Source organism: Lichenostomus cassidix, chromosome 1 (assembly GCF_008360975.1).
Source record: "Lichenostomus cassidix isolate B80296 chromosome 1, HeHo_3.0, whole genome shotgun sequence".
Classification (NCBI taxonomy): domain Eukaryota; kingdom Metazoa; phylum Chordata; class Aves; order Passeriformes; family Meliphagidae; genus Lichenostomus; species Lichenostomus cassidix.
Genome location: NC_139479.1, coordinates 39,825,483 through 39,851,319, shown reverse-complemented (window position 1 = coordinate 39,851,319; position 25,837 = coordinate 39,825,483). Strand labels below are relative to the sequence as shown.

Here is a 25,837-nt window from a genome sequence, read left to right as displayed (position 1 = left end):
ACTCTCATGAGACCTCATCTGGAGTGCTGTGTCCAGGTCTGGGTCACCAACATAACTTTGGAGAGAGTCCAGAGCTAGGCTATGAAGATGATCAGAGGGCTGGAACACCTCTCCTAAGAGGAAAGCTGAGAAATTTGGGCTTGTTCAGCTTGTAGTAGAGAAAGCTCCAAGAAGACCATTGATTACAGCCTTTCAATTCTTAAAGAGGGCTTATTAGAAAAATGGGGAGATGCTTTTTAATAGATCCTTTAGTGACAGGAAAAGGAGTAATGGTTTAAAACTATAAGAGGGCAGTTTCATGTAAGTTAGATGTAAGGAAGAAATTTTTTTCAGTGAGGGTAACACTGTCACAGGTTTCTCAGAGAGGTGGTGGATGCCCTATCCCTGAAAACATTCAAGATCAGGTCAGACATAGCTCTGAGCAACAGGGTCTAGTTGAAGATGTCCCTGCTTATCGCAGGGGGATTGGATTCGATGGCCTTTAAAGGTCCCCTCCAAGAAAAACTGCTCTATGATTCTATGGATTCTGTATCAGTAGTGTGGAAAACCCTTAAAAGAGCAATCTTGTATTATCCCACCATTACTCTTCAGGAAAGCACTAAAGGCACTGAATGGGGTCTTACTGTGTAAGCCACACTTTTAGCCACCTCTGGAGACTGACCCATCCCAGTCAGTAATAGAGCCGTGCCTCAGCTCTTTAAAAGCAGGCATGAGCATTTGAGTCTGTGTCTGATCTACTTACCTTTTACGGTCAGTGGAGAGAAACAGGCACTTCTAGGTCATGATTCATCTTGTCCAAATGCAGACAGCAAGAATAATTCAGTGAATCACACTCTAAAACTTTATTTCTTTCCATTATAATGGAAAATTATAAAATGAGGACAAGACGATTGGCTATATACATACACTTACCCTATCAATGTCTCCAGGGAGCTGAGATGAACCTCCTCCAGGCCCAAGACATGTTTTGATCTCTAGAGGGTCTTACCCCTCTCCATGGCTTAGGAAGAAAGTCAAAGACAGGTCCCTAGCTTAGACAAGACACTTACCTTTTAAGTTAATAGATTACTCCCATCCTGAATCTGTATCTGCCACTAATAAGCTAGTATTTTTTCCTGCAACTAGTCATTCTCCAAAAGAACTACCATGGATTCAGGAAGCAAACAAGGAACCATTTCTGTGAAGTTTCACACTGCACTTATTAGTATTTTATTTAAAACTTTTTATTTTTGATCATAGATTTTCTCCTGTCATGATCAATTTTTAACTCAGAACAGATTAAACCTCCTGTGGCACTGGCTGGGTTAACTTGAGTACTCTGATGGTGTGGAGGTTGTGCCAGGCTGGTTGAGGGCAGGTTTTGATCCTTCCTCTATAAGTGTTGAACAGCATCAATCTCTTCTACTTCAAACTCTTGTTTGTCCAAAACTTGAAGAGTGAGGAGATTGCCTGCTGGAAGTTATCTCCTGACACTACATAGAGCAGCAAATTTCCAAAAGTATTTAATGCTGCTAAAGGTTTAGTTATAATAAACACAAAATAGATCATTTTCTTCAAGTAGCAGCTAACTGGTTGTACTCGGAGCTCCAGACGAATCCCTCGAAAGACATGGATGGGGAGGAAGCACACGTAGAAGACCACCAAGAGCAGAATGGTGAGTCTGCGAGCCTTTTGCTTGTAGCAAGCCTGGGTGTGGGGCCCAGTGGCCAAGATGCAAAGGATGAACACATAGCACAGAGTCACCGTCAGCAAGGGCAAGAAGAAGGCAAACACAGTCAGGACCCAGTTGTACCAGCGACTGTTGTCTAAGTCCTCAACAGCAGCCAGGTCTGGGCAGATGGTCATGTTCTGCCTGTGATATGGGGTAATCAGGATGGCCAAAGGGCTGAGGATCACCAGGGAAATCATCCAAACGGCTGCGCAGATCAACACTGCCCATCTCCGCTTCCGAAGGAAAAGGCATTTAATTGGGTGCACAACTACCAAAAAGCGGAAGATGCTGAAGCAGCTAAGGAAAAGAATACCGCTGTACATGTTGAAGTAGAAGCAAAACTGAATAAACTTGCACATGAAGTCTCCAAAAATCCAGTCATTTCCATTAGTGTAGTAGTGTATAAAGAAAGGAAGCGAGACTACATACAATAGGTCAGTGATAGACAGGTTTAACATAATGATGGTACTGCTTTTCCAGGGTCTCATCTTGACACAGTAAACAAGAATTGTCACAATGTTCCCTGGGAAGCACACCAGGAAGATTAGGCTGTAAAGGGCAGAGAGATAGGATTTCACCTGTATGAATTCTTCATCCTGGCAGCTTGTCAATTGGTCTGCAGAGCCAGGCTGAGCAGTAAAATTTCTGGTGTATTCAGATGCCATGTTTGCAGAAATCTCCTTAAGGCTTTAAAAAAATCAGATATTTAGTTATAATTGATTTGTTGGAACAAATGCTTTCTGTTAAACCTTTGTCGCTGGAGAAAATGTTGTATGTTTGAGGATGCATAGTAGTGAGAAGAAATGAGGATTTGCTAACGTACCCAGTCTGGCCTTGATAACCCCACTGAAATGTTTTATTTCGCCTTTTCCTCTCTTTTACATTTAATTTTGATAATTATAAATTTTACTCTTTCTTTGTTTAGCCTCCTTCATTTAAAAAGACAATTACTGCTTATTTGCAAATCCTCAGGAGTAGGAAACACATCTTTAGAGAGCTAGAGAGAGTTTGAGCTAAGATTTTGCAAAACTGTGAACTAGGCTTAACCTTTCAGAAAGTAGAACCATATCCATACATGATCTTCATTAATCTGAGCTAATCAGTGTTTTGTGCTCATGAAGCAGAAATGCCATTCTGCTGTCCTGAAAGCCAAAGCATGTTAGGTTTAGTTACAGGTCTCAGGACCTGATGCTCCCATAACCTGACAGATTGTTCCCTGGATGTGATTTTGTTCTCTTGGAGTCATCAGAGTATAAAACTAGTATAAATGTTTTGGTTTGGGTATTTTGGGAGATTGTTTTCTCTTTGGGGAGAGGGGGTTACTTTGTTGTGGGTTTTTCTTTTTTTCTCAAGCTTCATAATGGCACAAAACTGATTTAAATTATTAAAGACTGCTTCTAAAAGGGCAGAGGGAAAATGCAAAGCACAGATATTGAGGAAGGCAGTGATCTTGCTTTCCATTCTGTGAAAACTTGAGCTAGGTAGGCTTGTCTCTGAAATGGTTTCTTGTCTCAGTTTGGATCTCTCCACAGTGGATTCAAGACATAACCTTTTTTGGTAGAGTTTTAACCTGAAAAAAATCGTAACCAAGGATGAAAACCATCTAATCTAATCTAACTTCAGGCATCAGAAAGTTAGAAGCTTAAACTGGAGCCAGTCCTCCTAAGCCCCTCTTTATCACCAAAGGAAATAAGTAAGCTCCTCCAGGGCATAATAAATCTACTCTAAACTGAGGTTTCTAAGATAAAATATTTACTCTTTTGGCATACCTATTTCTTTCCATTGATACAAAAGGCAGCCAAAAGTGACTAGTTCAGACCTGGACATCTCAAGTGAGGCAAGAGGTATGCCCCTGTGTGTCTTCAGCATCTCAGGTAAGTACTACTCTTCCAGATTCTAACCAGTTCCGTGTAAGAAAATATTTTAAAGCAACTTCATAGAGTTCTAAACAAGGTACTGTCAAGCCTAGATCCTCTCTCTTGTCCCAGAAACAGTATCTTTAAACTAAACCAGTGCTACATTAAACATACAGGGTGAAGTCAACACATTAAAAAACAAGCAAACAAAACCAGAAAAAAGACAAAATTGTTCCTTATTCAGTCTTGGAAATCTTTCTGTTTACAGTTTTTTACGTGATTCAGTTCACACATTTAACATGTTACCTGTATGACTCTTCATTATCCCAATAACTTGTGGAACATGACCAATTTGCTCTGACAAAGCCAGTCATTAAAGCTAGGACACAATGGGCATTATCTGACAATAACCAGTCAGAAAGGTGAGTGTATCTTTGTTACTCTTCAGTAACAGTGAAGAACCACTTCAGAGAGAAATTTGAGCAGTCTCCCCACAATATAGTTAAAATGCTAATGCTTTTAAACATGCTTTAAATGAATATTAGATCTGGTATAGAAGCTTTGCAGTCAAAGATGCATTAGCTAAAGGCCATGAAGCTTGTTTGAAACCAATCAAGATTTACAATCATAAAAGCTAGGGGTATGCACGTTTTCTCTCTTTTCCGCTGCTCAGTGATACCACTGTCACCTACATTTATGCCTCTCCAGTATATTTCATATCAAGTTAGACAAATTTACTAGAATATTTGATTCATCCCCAGTTTGGCTTTCTTGCGCTGCTGATCAGTTCTTCACCATAATCTTGAACCCTCCAAATTGAAAATGGAGAAATACTGCTTACCTGAAAACCTGCAATTCTGCTTCTCCCTCTGATATTGCTTTGAGCTAAGAGCTCAAATGAAATGTATTTATGTCTTCCTTACAGTGAAGCAGGTTTTAGTATGGCTTTGCAGCCATATACATTCACTCCCTGTCTGACTGAGGCTCCATGTGGCTGTAAATTAAGAAACTGGTAGAAAACCTCAGTTACTGGCTTGGGTGTCAAGCTCGTAGAACAGGGTGGCTGGAGGAGTCCTCTTTTGCCCTCTGTCATTAATGTTGTCTTGCCTTCAGTGGACAGATCAGGCTTTACTGGCAGCAGCTCTGTGTGCTGAGGCAGACCTGTAGTATTCAAATAGCAGCAAATCACATTTAAATTAGCATGGATGTGTGAGTGCAGGTGCTTATAAAAGACAAAATTAAATTTATTCTTTATTTCCTGTGAGGTGAAACCTGATCGCCAAAGTGAATAAGGCATGTTATCATTTCAAGGTCAGGTGAAAAGTGTTATGACACACTGTCTTCATTAAAACCAAATTTCTAACAGAGTACAATTTTCATCTCATGAAAGAAATGAATGTTTCTTTTGGCACCATGTGCTTTTCAGAAACTGTGGCATACTTGCTGCTTATTTTTGGTGAATAAAATATCTACAGTGTGTTGTCTTGTTATTACTGGAGAAGCTGAAGTTGCAAACTTTTATTTTGAGCTTTTGCTTTTGGGTTTCATAATTCACAAGAGCTTCAATTTTCAGTGTTTCTTGAGCCAAAAGACTTCTTGAATAAAAATCTCATTATTATCCTTAGCTCAAGGAACAAGATCAAAAGAGATTAATATTATTTAAAACCAGTTGTAGCATCTTGAGTTTTGAAACTGGAGGCTTCAGCCCCTGAGCTTGCAACCTGGTCCATGCACAGAGGCTCCAGCTGCCCAGCATGGCCAGCAGCCTTTCTGCCTTGGTGCATTTGATAGGTCTTTACTCACTGATGAGCTTATGATTCAGTACTAAATGGGCAAGGTTCCATGCCTGAACATTATGTATGTATGTGAGTGTAGTTACTGAGAACTGCTCATATAAAAATGTTTTTCAGAAGACTTTTTGGCTCTCCTTGAGTGCCTGTACTGGGCATGATTTGGGAGCTGGCTATCTGTTTTGCAAATCATACTGCAGGGAAAGAATGGTAACAGGGACAATCAAGGCTGGGGCAGCAGTAATGTCTGACAACTAGATCATTATCTATCTGTTACCATTAGAGAAAGGGCACCCTCTCTGCTCTCATCTAACCAAGCTTTTGTCTAGGTCAGTGCCCAGAGCACTTTTAAAAAATGTTCAAAGTTTCTCAATAATTGTGAAATACACTGTCATGTACCAGCTCAGGGATCAGCAACTGTTTAAATAGCTATTACCCTGTTCCTAGACACTGCATGTGTCATTAGAAACCATTTGTATGAGGCTGTAGCGTTACAAGCACAGAGGGAGCTAATTATAGTTAGGGATCATTTAATGCATTCACTACTTAATCCATTATACCCCTGAGCAATGGGGAACCTGGGCAGCAGCGGCTGGGTTTTATCCTTCCTTGGCAGTGGCAGTGCCTGAGGTAAAGCAGAAATGGGCTTTCCTGGTGCTGTGACCCAGAACTGCCAGGGATTTGGTGCACTGGGGTATCAAGCAGGCACTGGGGTCACCTCTGAATTTCTGTCTGTGAATAAGAGAAGAAAATAAAACAGACATTTTCAGACCAGTCTTGAGAGATGGTGACTAATACAAGATCATTTATGCAGAGCTGCTCTGCATGGAGATGGAGCTATGCTCCTTAGCTTACCCAAATCTTGTCTCATCATCAGCTGGAGGGACCTTGTGGCTACTGCACTCCTGCATCCTCCCTGTATCTTCACCATGGTTACAGCAGCTCCTTATTGCACAGAGACCTTTTGGGGAACAAACTAACAAGGGCCACATGCAAATGTCTGGTTTGAATGGCTCATCTGGCCTCATGTAAGATCTCTATGGATAAGGGATGATTCTGCAGACTTTCAACTCCTCAGTCTGTGGACCCTTTGTCTTTACCAGCCATTTCTCCACTTCACATCCATGGACATTTTAAGTCTGCCCGTTAGTAGACCAATGTCATCCTTCACCAAAACAAGGCTCTGTGTTTTAAGGCTGTCCTCACCCTTCTCCCCTCTACAAGCATTGGAGGGAAATCAAAACACACTGTAGTTTCAGAGTCAGCTGAAGTGACTCTAATTGCAGGCTGAAGTCAAAAGAGCTGGAAACACCACCTTCCTCCTGTCATCCTAAACCACACATTTTCAATGACCCCAGTGGTTGTGCAATCCTGGGATGTGTTGGATAAGTGAGCTGACTGAAACCAAACCAGTTTTTTTAATCTTGTGTTGGCTTTCTGGCCCTTTTGTGGCAGGCGATGGCTCCTTCTGTGGGTGAGTAGGCTCCAGGGTTTATGGTGAGCAGAGGTGGGGACAGGCCAGGGGCAAGAGGACAACAGCAGAGGTTAATTGGCTGGGACTGCCACTGAAGCTGTGTTTGGGGTACTGCTGAGGAGTTGTGTTTCTCTCACTGCTACCAGCAACCAGCCACCAGCTGGTCTCCAGAAATGCTTCCCAAAGAGACAGTGCTCATCTCGTGTTTCAACAGTATTTCAGGCAGGCTGGATTAATTTGAGAGATGGGCTGACATTTTCACTGACATAATAAAATTCTATCGAGTGCATGTGCATACATTAATGTTGCTCTTAGTCACTGTATAGAAGGGAAACTGGAATGATTTGGTGGCAGGATGATTAATTAAATATTTCCTCTTTAAACTTTATACTATAGGCAAGGTCAGTTATCACAGAGTGCATGATGCAAATAGGATCATCTTTTCATACTGTATTTTTCCTTCTGTGATGGCAGGGCAAACAGGATGGACAGGAGACCTGATGGGTTTGCTCACCTGGGCCACACCATCTCCTTCAGAAACTTCCAATCTGAAATACAGAAGTGGAGAACAAAGCACAGTATTTTTATTTTGCTTTGTGGCTGGTTACAGACAGTGTCTCTCTCCACCCAGAGAGTGTCTGTCTCCTCTGGATGTGCTGGCTGTTGGTTTTTGTAGGCATTGGAATGGAAGAGGTCATAGCAGGGCTTTCTGTGGCTCATCACTGCTGAGCTTGACTGTAATTAGACCTCACAAGCATGAGGATCCACAAACCAGCACAGGGGCCATCCTCATTTCATAAAACCTTACCTGAAATCCACAGGCATGAGGGAAAAACTCCTTTCAGAGTAGATCTTCAGGCATGGCAGCACCCGGTGTGCTGCAGTAGAAATGGCTCTAATTTACAATTATGCAGGAAAACAGGTAGTTTTTTGGGCAAGAGTTAGGCTCCAGAGTCTTAAGAGCTTTCATTATACATTTTACTTTTGGTTCAGCAAACACATAATCTTTGCATGGGTTATTTCCCTTAGCAGATATGCATTTGTTTGGCTCATCTTACCCTGTGTGTGATTGAATACCTAATTACCATTGTTATCAGACCACCACTGGGAGGTGCTCAGTTCTGTCAAGAAAGATATTGTGTGTCTTCATCACATGGGGAAATCAACTCCAGTTCTCCCTTCATATTTCTTCCCTGATACAGAACAGTAAGGGCAGCATTTTTTAATCCCTAAATGTACTGTAACTTTAAATTAATCACAGTTAAATGCTGTCGTCTAATTATGTAGGAAATAGATACTGTTAATGAAAACTTTTGGAAAGGGATATTTTACGTTAGTAAAATTGCAAATATAATCTGGAATATAAGCAGTGCTGCTGCCACATCGGCTGAACAGAAGTAGCTCAATGGAGTTCCAAAAATAGTCCATATGTATCTAAAGCACTATTTTATGCCTAATATTAGTCCTTGAAGTGAATTGGTGCTCCTCGACTACAGGGCATAGAAGATAAAATCTACCACAGCCCTTAGATGATGGCTGAACTTTCAGAAGGTATGTTGCCCCATGGGAAGTAGGGAGAGAAAAGACAATGGGACAATTTATCTGCTCAAAGCCAGTATGTGCTCAGGTACTCTGGTGCAGCACCGTCAGGAGTGTGAAGCAGTGAATAAAAAGTCCCACAGGAGCACCCAGCTAAGAAGTGGCCCTAAACACAGCAGCTGTGCCAGTTAAAGTTTCCCCAGCAGATGCTAAAAACCAAACCAAACTCATTGGAGATGTGACAACAGCCATAATTGTTTTAGGTAATAGGCCATTTCCTGAAAATGACCCAGTTCAGTGGGACTGAAAACAGAGAGGACTAATTTGCTGCCTTGTTATTTTGTAGGTTTTTTTCAGTTTCAAGATGAATGGAAAAAAATTTGGCTTTCAGTAATGTGTCAGTAGAGGATTCAGCAAAGGATGCTGCTGATGTGGCTTCCAGTATACAAGCAAGCTTCCAGTCACTGAAAATATATTTTCTTGTGGTGCCATTGCTCTTGTAGTTTGCAGGATGCTGTGGCACATGAGGAAAAGTCTGCCCTTTTGCTTTGGTTACTCTAATAAGGCTTTGTCTTCAAAAAGTGACTTGTAGCATCACAGCCCTCAACACATGATTTTAATATGCACAGCCAAAGATGAGCCTTTCTATCAGCCAGACACTGCTCCCTCACAAGCCCTCCCTGCCTGGCTCTTGGCAAAAGGACCTTAGTGGTCATGCTACCATGACCCCTCATGTCTGCTCCTACTTGCACCCCTAATTCCTCCAGTTCCCACCTCCTGAAATTCCACTCATGCTCTGGAAATGAGCCTTTTCTGGTGGGGTTAGTGCCAAGTGGAGAGTGAACAGGGCAGGGAAGGGAGCTCAGCCATTTAGGACACACTTCATATTTCAAAAGAATCATTTCTCTCCCAAGATCATCTAATTCTTTTATTCACACAGTCCCTGAAATTACGAACTGGTAAATTTGTTGTTGGCATTGGTTGTTTGCAGTTGTTTAGCACTTGTTTCTGATAAGGTAAGGTAATTATCAGGTAGAATTTTAGTATTATTAAGCAATAAGCAGAAGTAATTCTCACTCAAAGTGAAATGAGGACATTCCTTGACAAAGCAGACAAGCAGAAAATGACCTGCAAATCATTGCTTGATTACAGAGTAAAAGATCTTGTATCTTTTGGAGCAACTTCCCTTGCTTTCAGGCAGAGAGCTGTGCAACAGGGAAGGTGTTCAGGCTCCTCATCCCAAGCACTTCCAATTCTATCTCTCATGATAGAGAAGTTCCTCATCAGCATGAAGGCAGCTCTCTCTGCTTCCCCCTTGCAGAGGCAGCTCTGCCAGCCTCACCCTGAGAGACAAGCAGTTTCCTGGCATTTGAAATAGTCTTGTGGTCTTTAAGTGATTATTATTATTATCACTAGGCAATTAAATGTCTCTCCAACAATTCAGATTGGGTGGAGGTGCAGATTGCTAAAATAGCCTCTGAACAGGTAATTCATGCAAACTGAATTGGTGGAATTCATACCTCTGTCTTTTTTTTTTTTTTTTTAAATCTAATCTTTTTCTCTGCAGAGACTTTCTCTTGCTTTGCCTTTCTCTGCCACCTTTCACCAAGTACTTCAGGGTCACTGAAGGGCCTTGGTTAGATCTTCTCTCTCTGAGCTTTGGAGAACTTGAATTAACAGAGCATCAGGCTTACCCACCACATCTGGGTCAGCTGGGGAGCTCTGCTGTAAGCTGATGTATCATATTTGTCTCCATCAGGGCAGGAGCTTCAGCTAAAACACCAGCACTTTGTTAAATATGAGTTTTATTCCATTGTATTTATCAAGATTTTCAATAATGGAGAAAGAAGGAAGAAGCCACATCACCATGGGACAGAAGATGACACAAGAAAAGACAGTTAGAAAAAGCTCTCTGTGCTTGACCTTGGCTTTTTATTTTTTAAAAGGGAACTGCTCAGTAGTTGCTGATAAAATTAAATTATACAATGTGTCAAAGGATATAAAAAAATGCAATGTTCTGCATGTTCAGGCTGTTCGGGGTAAGGCATTTTACCCACTACTCTGCATTTTGCCAACATACAGCTCTGCTGCTTCATCTTGCCATGACTGCTGGCCTGCTGGGGTCTGAGGAGGGGATTTCTAACCAGGCTTTTTCATCAGGTTTTGCACATTGTATTCTAAGGAGGTCTAAGCTGGTGCATTGCCACTGACTTTGAAGTCAACTTACTCCACCCCAGCAGAGTGTCTAATCCACTGGCTTTCAGAGCACAGTCACTGCAAAGACCTGAGCACAGATATCTGTCCTTTCTGAGGGAATATCTTGATGCATGCATCAAGATGTTGGTCTCTCCTGAAATCCTCTGTTATGATTCAAAGGGGTTTTTCCCATGGCATTTCAGGAGATGGGGCAGAAGGAAATTCCTCAAGACATGCAGTCCATCTGCTGCCCCAGGCAGAGTCATATCTTTGGCAATCCCAGTAGGTGCTTTTCTGTTGGAAAACACAGTTTTCCAGCAAAACTTGCATTAACTAAATAAACCTGAAGAAAGCCTCAGCATACTCAGGCCTCAGGAAAAATCCTAACAAGCTGCAATAGCTTGCTTCCCTGAGAACGCTTCATGAGAAAATATTAAGAAAATGCAGCTGTGTAAGGAATGTACGGGAGTGAACTTGTGATTAACAAAGAATGAGGAGGAAAAGCCCTGATTATGTGAGAACAAACTGCAGATACGTGTGTAACTATAATTAGTAACATCTGTAACAGTATATAAGTTTCTCGTTTGGTGAAATAAAATGGAGCTTACTTATATCTCACATTGAGACTGCCGTGAGTTCCCTCTCGCCGCTTCGTCACTTTTCCAATGTCTTTTAAATTTATCTCTCTACCAGACTACTACTTTGCTTCTCTGTGTCCAATGCCTGACACTTCCTGATAGAGTCCTAGCTGGGGGCACTCTGCTTTCTGGATACAAGTCAGGTGTGTGGTCACTATCACTTTTCCTTCAGTGGTCCTTCTCCTGGATTGAACACCTCTCAATCTCGCAGACTTCTTTTTTTTTTTGGTTTTGCTTTGTTTGTCTGAATCTCTGCTCAGAAACTGACCTCCCTGTCCAGCAGGTCTCCCTCCTTCTCGAAGTGCAGTATTGGAGCACATATGCCTCCCCAGAAGACATGTTACAAAAGCAATAGGGTTAATCATCCTACCTGGAAGCCCATGCTCTTATTTCTACATCCTATTCTGCTGTTTGCCCTTTTGACAACAGCAGAACACATCTGACTGATGTTCAGCTTGTGACCTGAGCAGCCATTCGATTCTTTACTGCAGTACTGCTGCCTAAATACATAGTCCAATTTGTGGAGTTTTGATTAATTTCCTAGAAACATAAATTCTGCATCTGTCCTCATTGTATTGCGTCCTGTTTTTTTCAGGCCATTTCTCCAATTTCTGTAAATTGCTTTGAATCTAATTCTGTCTACCAGCAAGCCTGCAGTCCCCTCACTTGTCATCTGCATGCTTAAAGGGTATACTTTCTACTCCATTGCCCAAATCGCTAGTGAATATAATAAGGGTGAGATCACTGCATAATCTGGACTTGGATGGAAAATTTTGTAATGCTAAACATCCCAGAGCTGAGCCTTGTGCTTCTCTCCTAGAAACTCACATCAGTACTATCTGTGTCTGGAGTAGGAGCTTAGCCACAGGTCCCAGCAGCACTGACTCTGCGCAAAATATGAGAAAAGCAGCAAATTTTGGTTCTCAAAAATACCAAGTTTTGTGTCTGTTCTGTCCCCTTACAGAGCATTTCAGATGGAAGTCTGCTCCATCCCGAGAGAGGAGCTGGATGCTGCTGGACCATCCTGATGGATAATGCAGCAGACCTGTCCATCCCACCATCATCAGCTCCCCTGCTCTCTGTTTGGGGCTGCTTGGTTAGCTGGGGAGCTTGCCTGCTTGTTTTCTATCAGTCTCTTTGATAGGTTAAAGACATCCACATGAAACCTTTTGATTCTGTTGATTCAACATCTGGTAGGGAAGAAGCATTCTGTCAGAAATTATTTGATTAGCTGAAATCAACGTCTGATTTCTTCCCGAGTAAACTAGATACTGAAATAGTCAATCCGAATTCAGGGATCAAATTAATCTCTCATCTCAGGCAGGGCAATTTCTTTCCTAATACTCTCCCTTAGTACACATACACAGATAATATTAAGCACTAACATGGCAGCAGCTGTATTGAGTTAAAGTCTCCAGGACATCAAGGAGAAATTGCTGCTCACTTTGATAAGTAGCAGCAAAGTATCATGTTGCCTCTGCAGGCCTAGGTGGAGGACAATCTTAGCATCATTTAGGGTGGAAAAGACCTTTAAGATCATAAGGTCCAACAGTCTACCAGGCATTGCCAAGTCCATCACTAAATCACATCTGTAAGTGACATATATACATGTCTTCTAAATACCTCCAGGGATGGTGACTCAACCACTTCCCTGGGCAGCCTGTTCCAATTCTTTACTGTGGGGGTTCCATCCGTGGGTGCCCAAACCACCCCAGAGTTCGGGGAAGGGAGAGACTGCGGGAGAGGGCGGGGCCCCGAGGGAGCGCAGGTGCTGTCTGCAGGTCGGCGAAGCAAACAGGAGATGCAGTCCAGATTGTCGGTGCTCCAAGAAGGGTTTATTAGGGTAAGGGGTCAGGGGAGTTGGAGGGGTCTCGGGGCATTGACAAAATGGCCCCGAGCCCTTCTGCACAACAATTTTTATAGGGGGAGGGGAAAGGGAAGGAGGAGATTTGGGGAGCAAATGGGGAAAGGGGGATTTTTGAGCGACAAATTACATGACCAAAGAAATGACAATGCCATAAAAAGAAAACCAACCAAATAACTGCTTTACCACGAACAAAGAAGAACATTCTAGAATCAAAACCATATTTGGAACCGGGGGAGGAGGATAGGCGTGGCTGTCACATCTTGCATTTGTCCTTGCATCCCAAGTGGCTTGGAGAGCAGGGGCTCCCGGGAGCGTACCATGCCCAGGACCCATCCCCATCTCCCTCCCATGGGGTTGGGGTGCTCAAATGTGCCATAGCCACCATGACACTTTACAACTCTTTTTGAGAAGGAACTTTTCATAATATCCAAACTAAGCCTCCCCTGGCACAACTTGATGTCATTTCCTCTCCTCATATCACTTGTTACCTGGGAGAAGATGGTGACCCCCATCTCACTACACGCTCCTTTCAGGCAGTTGTAGAGAGTGATAAGGTCTCCCCTGAGCTTCCTTTTCTCCAGGCTAAACAACCCCAGCTGCTCCTTGGTGACAAGGCCTAGGCTAATATCCCTCACACACATTCTCCTCAAGGTGCAGTCCATATCTGCGGAGAAACACTAAGGAATTTGGTGTATTTCACTGGCCCAAGGGGAAATTTTGGTGGGTACCTTTACACACACAGATATAGATGTATACATCTCCCTTGGCCTGCGTGTATGTGTGTGAATTGACTATGGTAGGAATGTTGTGCATATTGTGAATTTACAATTAAGTCACTGTTATAACTGTAGAAAAACCTATGGAATCGTTTTATAAATGCTATTTAGTGTAGCATTTCACCCTTGAATGTCCTTAGCTCACCTACTTGGGAGCAGTAGTGTAGAAATTTGTGTTGATGAGATGATGCATTTCATGGCCTCATGGAGAGAGGTACGGAGGACTGACTCTACAGCTGAGGCCAGGTGTGGGGTTTAAGCTTTGTAAGGCAATTGAAGAGCCTTCAATATCTCTAAAATCCTCACAAACAAATGGAAAAGAGGGTCTCAGAATAAAGGTCATCTCTCTCTTTTTCAAAATCTTTAATCCACACAAGACAAGGAAATCTTGTACAAAATTTAACATCAACTGCCACTCTGAGGCAACTACTTAGTGAAAGACCACAGCTGCTGAGATCCATCTACTCCTTACCAAATACAGCTTCTTGACTCCCTGAAAGAGAGATTTTCTGCTTTTCACCTCCTATCACAGACTTTTGTATAACAATAACTCTTTCTTCAATAAAATATTACTTTATTTTTCAGAGTGATGAAGACAGGAGCTTTTTGCATGAGATCTGCATAATTTGAAGTAGTTCTTGCAGTTGTCATGGCAAGGACAGGTGGTAGAGGTATTGATAACCACGTTGGAGAGAAATGTGAAACAGTGTAGTAGACACCAAATGCAGCCCTGCTTAAAATTCCAGATATCTCTCCTTAGGCCATGCCAGCATTCCTCAGACCCATCATTCACCCCTTACAGTATAAGTCACATAGAAAACATATAATTTAACCTCATTTGGCATGGCTGTATTTCAGGATTAGTACTTCTTCCTTTGCTCCCAACATTGTGCTGTGAAAATCTCTTAGCCATGCATTCAATTGCCTTATTGCAGTGAAAACACATCTGGCTGCCCAAAGGGCTCCTCTCTGGCTCATGAGGGCCACAAATATAATCCTTCTCTGGGCACATCTCCTGTTTAGCCTTTGATGTGTTGAGTGTTGAGACTGCTGCCTGGTAGCAACACCCATTTCAGCAACTCACTTGACTGGAGAGAAAGCTGTTGCCACCCACAGGACTATGTAGGACCAGCAGATAGGACCCATCCAGAGTTTTGCCCAGAAGGGCAAAAGAGGTTTTCCCTTCAAAAGCCCACACCTCTTTAGGGGGCAGATGAGATAAAGACAGTGCTCATGGCAGCAAACCCTGGCGTGCCAATCTTCTGAAGTGCAGGTAATTCAGCCTTTCATTATCCTAGCTGTGGGAGGAGTCCCAGCAGCAGGAATGCTTCTGAGAGCTCTGCTGCTTTGATGGGTCTCCTTTGGTTCTTACCTCTGTCAGCATAAACAAGTAATGTTTCAGAAGATTGAAGCAAATCTTTGGTTAGCATTCAAAAAAGTAATTTAGCTTACAGAGGTGATGCTTTGGGGTCTTAGGACATCTTTTTTGATCTGAGACTAAACTAGAAAATAAACTCTGAATTGCTTTAGCTTCCCTAGCATTGGGCTTGTTGGATCAGTGTGAAAACTTACTTTGGTGTAGTCAGATATGTGGCAATAAAACTTTTTCACAGTGCCCTTATCTGCAATGCAGGGAGCTCCCTGAGACAGGCAATCTCACCTGGAGAAGAAACTGCTCTTTCAGGGAGAGCAAAAAGAGGAAGATGTGTTGATGACTCCAGCCATACCTTCCCCTCCCACAGTAAGGTTCAGAGAAACCTGTCTGCATTTAGTGGTGGAGAAATGTGCGAGGAGAAAACACAAGCCATTATTTCCTGCAATAACAGACTGGTCAATAATAAAAGAGAAAGATAAATACACCATTTGGTGTTTCTGGCTAGACCATCAGAATGAAGGGAATTCATTACCAAAGTGGATAAACTCTAATTCACCACATTTATCTTTTCTAACTATTTGAAATTCTTAATTGGCCACTATCACTGTTTGTAAGATAACATCTGCAGAGTCAATACCAGCTGTATTTCTGAAAATCAGAAGTCTATATTTTCTGTAAATCTGATTTACAGTTTACATGTTTATAACAACATGGCCACTCCAGCTGTATTTGATTTAAAAGTATTAAGCAGAGTTTATGTTTCTTTAAAGTTGGAACAATGCTCCCACCTTGCTCTTGCAGGTGGAATAAACATATTCTTCCTTTTCCTACTCTTAGCTGCTTCTCTAGCACAGATGTGCTTTTCCAAATGAGACACTGCTTTCCTGCATGCTCTACGCTTTTCCAGAGAGATCCTTTAACTGCAAGAGTTTTGTCTACCCTCTAGCGGGAATGCGAATTACAGCACCTGCAGATCCCAGCTGCGGAAGGAGGGAAGGCTGGAGTCTCTTGGGCGCAGCCTAGGATCACTTCACGGCCGGTCTTCATGGGTGTTTCCACCAAAAACAATGCCCCGTTCCTGTCCTTCCCTTCCCTCAGTGAGATTCAGGTTTGCATTTTGGCGAAAAGGATGGGGACTATGTTTGCTGGGATTTTGTTAGGGTAGAGGGACAGATTTAGGTTTTCACTGGCGTTCGTTGACAAGCATCTACCTCTGATAAGCAAGTATAGCTGTATTAATCACGTTGGGTCAAATTAAGGGCGGAAATTTAGAAGATGTATTATAAATGTACATCTTGATTCCATTTGTTCTTATCCCAGTAGAAGAAAAGTTCTGAAGGCAGAACATGGGCTGCTGGATCAGTATTAGTGTCTGCAGGGAGGGGCCTGGCCCACCTCTGAGCAATGATAGCTGGACCCATGTGCTCTCCCAGAGCTGGCACACATACATGTGAGCAGTGGTCCCTTCCCCTGGGTGAAGGCAGCTGGCTAATCATGGAACCTATTCCTGACCTTTGCACCCCACAAGGGACAACCTCCCGACCTGTGGTGCCATGCACACATTTCAGCCTGAAACGTTTCCCTGTGTACTGCTAATATTTTGTGTTAACCTGTAAATTAGAAAATACTTGATAGAAACCCAGAAACAGGATGAATGCAGCTGTTAATTACTGGCTCGTGGCTAGGATCACACACAGTGGTAGCCAATTAACTTTGGTGAGCTGGTCCCCCAAAACCTTCTCTGAAAGAAAACAGGGGTGCTCCTTCCAGAGATGCAGAGTATGATGTTGGGAATGAACTAGGGCCTGAGTAGTGCAGACACTGCTCTAACTCAACTTTTATTACTGAAGTGCCACCACTGAGCAATCAAGACTCCCATGAAAATCTTTCCCTAAGCCTAAAATGCACTTTGTAAAAGCTCTGGGCTGAGAACTGATCTCTTCCCCGCTTGGCTGCTAATTTGCTTTGTGACTGGAGGCAAGTCACTTAACTCCCCTGTGCTTCAGTTTCATCACCTGTAAAATAGGGATGATGTATAAATATCTCAGAGCAGCTTACTAGCAGAAAGGTAATGTGAGGAAACTCCTCTAGGCAGGTGCTGCTGCCTTGTCTGTTAAGATAACTCTCTGTTGATAAAAAACATCATGAATTTAAGGGAAAAGAGAATTTTCAAAAAGATTTATTGCTTGAAATTTTTTCACAGTACATTCGTGTGCCACTGTCTGCTAGGTCTTCTTCATTATTGCTCTGGCCGTAAGTGATTGGGCCAGCCTGGCTCACTCAGTGGAAAATTGCCCCTTTGGGATCATTTGGGGCTGGAAATAAATCCACCCATAATGCTTTCCTGCTTTGTGCCAAGTTGCCTTCTTTTTGCCCAGCTTTACAGATCTGTAACCAGAGCAGAGCTGGAGTTTTTACCTTGGATACCCTTTGAGGTGCCTGCAGAGAAGGTGTTTTCTAGCCCTGTGAGCTGCAGGTCCAGGGCATCACTTTGCACAGTGGCTGGCACCATGACTCAAATTGAAAATTTGAGGAGAGGTGTGTGAATATTACAGGATGTTCTTGTGGTAATATCAAAATATTTTCTCACAGATCTGCCAACAAAATGCCAATTCTGCCAGATGCATTGGAGTTGTCTTGGAAAGACCCTGGGATGCAGCCAATTATCTTGTGCCATTCAGGGGCAAATGGTAACCACAAAGATTTCAGCAGAACTGTTAGAAGGGACAAAATCAATTTCCTAATCATGTTTCCAGAAAGCAGACGGGTATTAAGCAACTGAATGGGTCTTAAACTGGATGCAGTGATGGGAAAGGGAAGGATGGAGTTACCTGCTATAAGGTTTGCTGGCTTGGGTAGCAGGGATCATGCTGGAAATAAAACTGTATTTAAAAAAAAATAACATGAAGGAAGATTTCTCCAGGAACTACGTTTTCTAGCTTGTTTTATTAGCATTCAATCTGGCATTGTCTGTCTGTGTGCAAAGTTGCATTTCTTTCTACTTCACCTTATCTTCTTGCACTATTTTACAAAATAGAAGGAAAATCATAAAGTAATTTGAAAAACACACTTTTCCTTTAAAAAAAATACCAACAAAACCAAACACAGAAGCTCAGAACTCTTGTTTTTCTTTTAAGAGTGGAGAGCATCACTGGTACTATAGCTTCCAGGCAATCATCTCTCTTTTGCTTCAGAAATCAGTGATATCAAGCATTTTGGGGAGTAAAGAAAGCAAGGAGCAATTTTAGAAGATAACCTTGTAATTCAAATGCCTTTTAAGGCTCTAGCAAGGATGAATCAAACATACTGTGCACTATACTTGCCTGCAGCAGCCCTGAAAAATCATGTTTCCTCTGTGTATCTTTAAAAAATCAGCATTTCAGCTTTAAATTTTATTTTGGAAAGATATGCGGCTTTGTTTACCAACTTCAATTTTCTCCTCCTTTTCTCCAAAGTACAGCTCTGACTGAAAGCAGGAATGCAATGTTTTTCCTGCTTTAGGAGGCATCCAACTCACTCTGCTGTCTAGGGCAGCAAGTCAGAAAGACACCTTAGTCAAAAGTACTGCTCGTTTCCAGCTCTTTAGAAAACAGGACTTGAAATACATTTTCTTTAGCATAAATGGGTTTTTCCCCCTCCTAGACTCAATTGTGTGGTATTTACATTGAAGTGGCATCAGCTGGCACTGCTGAATGCCTCTACTGTCACAAAATGTAAGGGAACACACAACGTGCTTTTCTTTACATCTCTTCTCCTTTTCTGCTGGTAGGGAAAAGCAAATTGAGCTCAGAGCTGGTTGGAGTTGAACAGAGTATAGCTCATTTGTTGTTTGCTACTTTAAAGTTTAGGTTCACCAAACCTGCATTTTCAGAGCAGAAGATATTGGCAGATGGAAGCACTCATTCAAAGTTCATTTTGCTCACTTGGCCTTATCAGCAAAATGTCAGCATCTCTGTGGGTTCTAAATGACTCAGTGGTGAGCCTGGCAGTGCCCTGCACTTGGTGTGGTGGATCATGGCTGTGTGCACTGTTACTGCACAGCTTCTGCAGCAGCACCCCAGCTGCATAGACCATTACATTGGGACAAAATTGAAGCCTTCTGTCACAGCAATATCCAGCACAGACATTGTCAGAGTGGAGCATTCCCAAGCTATTTTAGCCTTTCTCTCCATTAGCTGTTTACCCAGCTAGTAATTTTGGTGCTACATACAGCACTACACACTCTCTCCTTAGGTTCTGTAGAGCAGCCAGATTAGGGCAGATTGTGTGAATTCTCTTTTATGCAGAACATTACTGTCAGTATTTTTGCTCTCTGGGAGGTTTGGGTATGAGGAAGGCCTCTTTGCTTTCATTTCTTATGGGAGCACATGAACTGGGGAGAAAAGGAAAAAAATTGTTGATTGCCTCCCTGGACAAACAAAGGTAGAAAATAGCTCTGCTACAATCTGTGACAATACATGAGTCACTGCGAGGAATAAGGTTTGACTTGTCTACAAAAACAGTTGGCAGTTCCAAAGTTTCATCTTTAATGTCATCAGAGTCGACATTCTCTTGAGAGGTTTACCTTGCAGAGTTATTCTCTTGGTCCCTCTGCAGTCCCAGGCAGAGAGCAGCCTGCTGGTGGGTACTCTTGTTGACATGACTGTCCTTGCAGACAAACCTACCAGAGGCCTTTGATAGAAGCCTGCTTACTGGAGCATAGCTGTGCTGTGAATTAGCCTGCAATAGTGTAGTAATTTATGTAGCTATGTTGTCACACTGTGTACAGAGCTTGAAAAGTGTCTCCTGTTTACTGCAATTGAAGCACTTATCCTTGTTTCAGCAGTAAACTTAACAGCAGCTAAAAATAGAAGCTATCGAGCTTCACAGTAAGCAAAAGGAATGAGTTGCATGAGATAATGATCTCTCAGTCCTGCAGAGCACCTGAGCAGTCCTTGAACCCTTAGAAGTGTCTGTATTAAGGCTGAACTTTTCTCCTTTTCCAGAGCCAGCCACGCTACTGGAAGACATGACTGCCCTTCTCCTGGAGGTTCTTTCCCCCACAGTGAACCACAGCTCCAGGACCATTCCCTAATCTACTTTGGCACTTTAAAATCAGCTAGCTTAGCCCAAAATAAATGAAGAAAGGTGGTGAATGAGCAGGTGAGATAGGAAGAAGACAACCAAACAACATCTACAATAAGGAAAGAGAGGAGGGGGTAAAAAGGTAGCCCCTATCCAAGTCACTGACACTGTAAGATGATCACTCTTGCTGTTAGAGATGGAAAGCCTTGAACACTTCCATTTCACAATTTTTACCTCCAGCTGCATTTTATATTGTACATGCAGTTATATTGAAGAGCTTCTGCTTGTGTGTGATAAGCTCGGCTGGGGCTTGAGAAGGAAAAGCTTCTGAGAGCAAGAACTTAAAATGTTCTGAGAGAGCAAAAAAAGACGATTTTTGATCCACTCCTTCAGATGTGTATGTGTAACTGGCAGACACATCTTGTTCTTTCACTGATGTGGAAGAGGAAGAGAATTTGTGCAGCGTGTTTATGCTTTTTTCCCATGTTGGAGAGTTGGGATATTATGAATCTGTGTCAGAAAATATTTATTTTGTGTGAATTACCTTGTGTATTTGTGTAACTTTTGGGTTTGAATTAACCATGTATATGTGAAACTAGATAGCTTGACCATGATTGATCACTATCTAGTGGCAACCTGTAAAATGTGCCCTTTTGACAACAGTGCTGAAGAGGAGAAATTAAACTAGAAAACATGTCAAAAGGCCTGTGGCACTGCTTCTGAAAGACATATCTTATGGATGGTCCTTTAACAAAGTATTTTAAATATCCACAAGGCATCATAAATACTTTTTTATTTTATACATCTGGTCTTTTTGCCACAGCAGACACTGTCAACCCACTGAAACTATCAGCTCCTGTCCAGCCTGTGATTCATAGTAACTACAGATCTTTTTCTACAAAACTGCTACCTAAATAATGGCTTCTTTTTTTTTCCTCCTTTTGTGTTTGCACAGTTCATTATTTCTACTTAAACATAGAACTTTGCACCTGTCACTGTTTAATTGCAGCCTGAGTCTTTGCAGATCATAGTTGCAATTTTTCAGCTTAATTTTGTCCTCTCAGCTTCATGTCAATATGTAAATATGAAAACCAGACTTTATTTCATCATCCAGTTTGATAATGAAAACACTAAATATCCCTGAACCCAGGACAGACTGGTCAAATCCCTACTCAGCTCCTCCTAGTCTGATAGTAAATCACTAATATCTTGAATGAGCATAAACTCTGGAACTAGAAAAAGTAGTTTCCTCCAGACTGTTTCCTTAGCTTACACACAAGAGGGTAATCTCAAAAAGTCAAAACTTCTTCTGGAAGATATATGACATCATCTTATCCTCTCTTACTCTTCATGTACAAGCCTGTTAATTGGTTGTAGTAGGAAATCAGAATGATCTGGGATTATACACAGCTGATAGATTCATACAGGCTCGTACTCATCTAAAATCATCTTCTGTAGACTAATACAATTTAATTTTTTTTCCTCCATTTTTCCATATATATACACACACACACATATATATGAGCTCAAGGATAGATTGGATGGGGCTCTGAGTAACCTGGTCTAGTGGAAGGTTTCCCTGCCTAGGGCAGGAGGGTTGACACTAGATGGTCTTCTTTAAGGTCCTTTCCAGCCCAAGCCATTCTATTGTTCTCTTATATATTTACATATATATATATACATACACATACACACACACATGTATATATACTTATATATCCTTTTATTCACCATGTATGTCCACCTCTCACATTCTTTTCATCCTCCCCTAGGCCAGCTCTGAGATTTCACCATTGAGTTGCTCAGTGCTCTATGCTGAAGTTCATTGGGTCCACCCAATCTGAAAATATCTGATCTATCTAGGAACTTTCTAAGTGTGTAATTCAGTGGTTTCAGCAACTGGGACAATATCTGCTGTGTTTTTCTTGGGCTGTAATAAACAAAGCACTACATCAGTGACAACACTGAAATCAATGGAAGTTGTTCTCATGTCCAAACTAAGCTCTCCATGTTTCTGTAATCAATAGCAAAGCTCAGAGCTAGAGAACTCCGTGTTTCCTGAATGTCTTGGGAACAGTCTGGCTGGATGGTTTTATATTTCACCTTCAAGGTGGCTTACAATCTTGTCTTTTCCCTTCTCTTTCTTTGGTTGCTAAGAGAGGTGTATGTAAACCTTCTCCCAAGACAGCTTTTTGATGAGTGCTCTACTGCAGGGAGAGGGCGAAGGCAGCTGCAGTTCTTGCTATCATCTCAACACAGCTGTCTTTGCAGGAGCTTACAGCACCAAAGCCATCCTGGGTTTGCTGGAATTTACTTCAAGGGACTCCTTCACAACTTTGATGTGATTTCTGACTTGTTCATGTGATTTTTGCTCCTAGACTACAGAATGTATTTGCTCCACTTATACCTTGAAAGAGAGAGCATGGCTTGCTGGAAGTTGCCTTCCATCAAGACATAAAGAGATAGGTTGCCACACATGTTGAATGGAGCCAGTGGCTGAGAGATGATGTAGGCAGAATGGATTTGTTCTCCATGTGACAACTAACTGGACACAAACATAGTTAACCTGAGCTGTTGCCTAAGATCGGAAGAAAAACTCTCCAAACAATATTAGAATTGATAACGTAAAGAGCAGTCTTTTAATGAAAGCCTTCATTAAAAGTCTGCTCTTTATGTTATAATTTTAATATTGTTTGGAAAGTTTTTCTTCCGATCTTAGGCAACAGAGCCACCTGAAAAACATAGAAGGGGAGGAAGCACACATAGAACACCACCAAGAGGACGACAGCAAGTTTACAAGCCTTTTGTTTGTAGCAAGCCCATGTGTGGGCCAGTGGTTAAGGCACAAATGATGAGTGCATAGCACAGAATCACCATCAGCAAAGGCAAGAAGAAGGCCAGGCTGGTCAGCGGCCACCTGATTGTGCCCACTGTGTCAGAGCAGGTAAGGTTAAGATATAAGGACTTTGTGTTTTGTGTCTCTTTTGAAGAGATCAAGAAATTGACAGAGCTGACAGCTTCCAGTGAGATCAACCAAATGGATGTGCAAGCCATTGCTGTTCACCGCTTCCTCTGGATGTGGAAGAAGTTCATTGTGTGAATCACCACATAGTGGAAGGCGCTAAAGCAGGTGAGGAAGAGGATGCTGCTGTACAATTTGAAGTGGAAGCTGAAGCAGATGAACTTGCACATGAATTCACCAAAAATTGAGTGCTTCCCAGTACCATCGTAGTGTATCAGGAAAGGAAGGCCAGTGAGGTAGAGCAGGTCTGTGAGTGACAGGTTCAGCCTGATTATGGTGCTGCTCTTTCAAGGCCTCTTGAAACTGTAAGCACAAATGACAATGAAGCTTCCCAGGTAGCCCACCAGGAAGATGATGTTCTACATAATGTGGAGGTACAAAGTCTTCAGACCAACTTCCACACAGTGCATTTGGAAAAATCACCATCAGTGTCTTGCCAGGTGATAGGGTTGGCTAAGTTGTTATTTGTTGTGTTCATGTTTTCTCGTTAGCTGTTAAGGAAGAGAGAAATGTTTAGTGTTCACTGACAGATAAAAACCTCCTCATATCTCATTATAAACAACTTATAATCAGGCTTTTCCTTTCAACTGCTCATTGGTACTCCTATTACAGTGCCTTTTATGAACAAGGAAAGACCTTGCTGCTTTGATAAGAATTGATCCTGATCTTGAAGCCTCATATCATATTTATATAGATCCACTTTTATTTTAAAATACATATTTTCAGGAAAGGGCCTGCACAGGCAAAATGACGCTATAACATAAGGGGTTCCCAGTTTCACAGTGTTTGATGTGTGTCCCCCGGTATAAGTTCACTTTCTGCTCTCATCAGGGGTCAAATGGAGAAGAAGGACAGATTAGCTGTGCTGTGCTACTGACCAAAAGTATAGAGGGTAATGTCCAGAACTGTTCCATAAACGGCATTTGCAGCCTTGTTGGTTAAGGAAGAAAAACCAAAAACTGGGTGGTTGTTGAAATGTTTTCACATTCTTTTTGATACTGGAGTTGGTTAATATTTTTCTTCTTGCTTCTTGGGAACCACTGATGGAGGAATATTTCATTATTTTAGTTCATTAACAAGATTGATGTTGCCAAGATATAAAAGTTATTTTTAGGCTTGTCGTTAGCTGCTATGTAAATTTCCATCCCTGTAAAATTTTTAAGTGGTGTTTTGCTTTGACATTAGTTTTAGATAGAAATTTTCTGAAACATCAGCATAAATTCATCCAACTTTGTAAAGCAGCCAGTTGCAAAATACAATATGGGACAGGACCAAGATTTGAGGAAAGTAAAGACAGCCTGTTATATAGTCTGTACAGAAAATAGATGATCACTGATGCACATAGCAAATCTCTGTTAACATGGCATTCAGTAAATGCATTTGCTGTGAAGAAGTGCCTTCTTTCTTTTAAAATGGAGCAAATGTCTGTTGGAAAAAAAATTAATACATCTCTAGCATATTTTTTCCAGAGGAACGCAGCTTCTCATAGGATGATGCCTGTCCTCAAATTACTGTGGCCTGGATCTGTAAAAATGGATCCCACTGAATCACCACTTCTATTTCTTGTTTCACTCTGAATTTTCTTGCTGCAGCTTCTCCTCTCACTCACTTGTGAGATCTCACAGAGAAAGGTTGCAGAATTTGAATTCAAATTTGTGTAGAACATTTGGTTCAAACATATTTAAAATACTTTGAAAACTGAAGCTGGAGCTCAAGAAGATGTATGCCAAACACTGGCAACAGTTTTTAAAGAGCAAAACAGTTTTAAACCTCTTGTCATGGCTGGGGATGGTGCAGGGGTGGTTTGGATAAATCCAGTGGTTCTACTTCCCAGCTGTGCAGCGATGCCATCATCTCCAAACCAACCTGAAGCCTCTGCTGTGGCTAATGGTGAAGCAGGCTGAGAGCAGAGGCCCCACCCTGCAGTAGCTGTGCTGTGCTCTCTGGGATTGGAAGCACCAGGGCTGTGCCCATCCTGCTGTTCTCCGTGCACAGCTACTGAGCCAGCTGAAGGGCATGGCTGGGCACTGCTCCCCACAGCACTTTCTTTGTGGTTTTGTGGGACTTTCATTCTGTCAGCAGCTTGTTTACCACCAACCAGTGTGCTGATGTAGCAAACTGTAAAGGCCAGAGGGCAAATGCCTGTGATCACCAAAAAGCACATTAGTGACACTCAACCTCGAAGTCCCTACTGGCAGCCTCTTGCCCTCAGGGGCTTTTGGAACCTTTGCTATCACTGTGCTATATGGTATGGCTGGATTCAGGTCAAGGAACTCCCTCAGAGGCCAGACCAAGCCCTGCAATGGTTATGGAAACCCAAAGTAGAGACAAGTACTGCAAGAAGAGCATGTGGATGCGGGGTCAGTTTTGAACTGCCCTAGGATTACAACAGGTTACAACAGGCGCCAAAGGAAGGAGACAGCAAGTTGTTCCTGTTGGCCTTGTTATTTTGCTGCCTGAATTACAAATAGAATTTAGACAAAACTTAAATCTAATTAAAGAACAGTTTGTACTGTGGCAGATTTTATC

General features: G+C 42.1%; 1 protein-coding gene and 1 pseudogene across 1 annotated transcript; both read right to left on the bottom strand.

Annotated features, from left to right (window-relative positions):
- Nucleotides 1-1,306: 1,306 nt before the first annotated feature.
- On the bottom strand, nucleotides 1,307-4,627 carry LOC146444578 (2-oxoglutarate receptor 1-like). The gene is made up of 2 exons (XM_085051167.1): nucleotides 4,409-4,627; nucleotides 1,307-2,398 (listed from the first exon to the last, which is right to left on the bottom strand). Exon 2 carries the CDS (start codon nucleotides 2,374-2,376, stop codon nucleotides 1,402-1,404), a length of 975 nt encoding a protein of 324 aa, XP_084907293.1. The 5' UTR covers nucleotides 2,377-2,398; nucleotides 4,409-4,627; the 3' UTR covers nucleotides 1,307-1,401.
- Nucleotides 4,628-22,614: 17,987 nt separating this feature from the next.
- LOC146444577 (2-oxoglutarate receptor 1-like) lies at nucleotides 22,615-23,786 on the bottom strand (annotated as a pseudogene).
- Between the last annotated feature and the right edge of the window lie 2,051 nt (nucleotides 23,787-25,837).

What these genes read in the sequence shown, in the direction of transcription:
- LOC146444578 (XM_085051167.1), bottom strand. Translation starts at nt 2,376, where the DNA reads ATGGCATCTGAATACACCAGAAATTTTACTGCTCAGCCTGGCTCTGCA.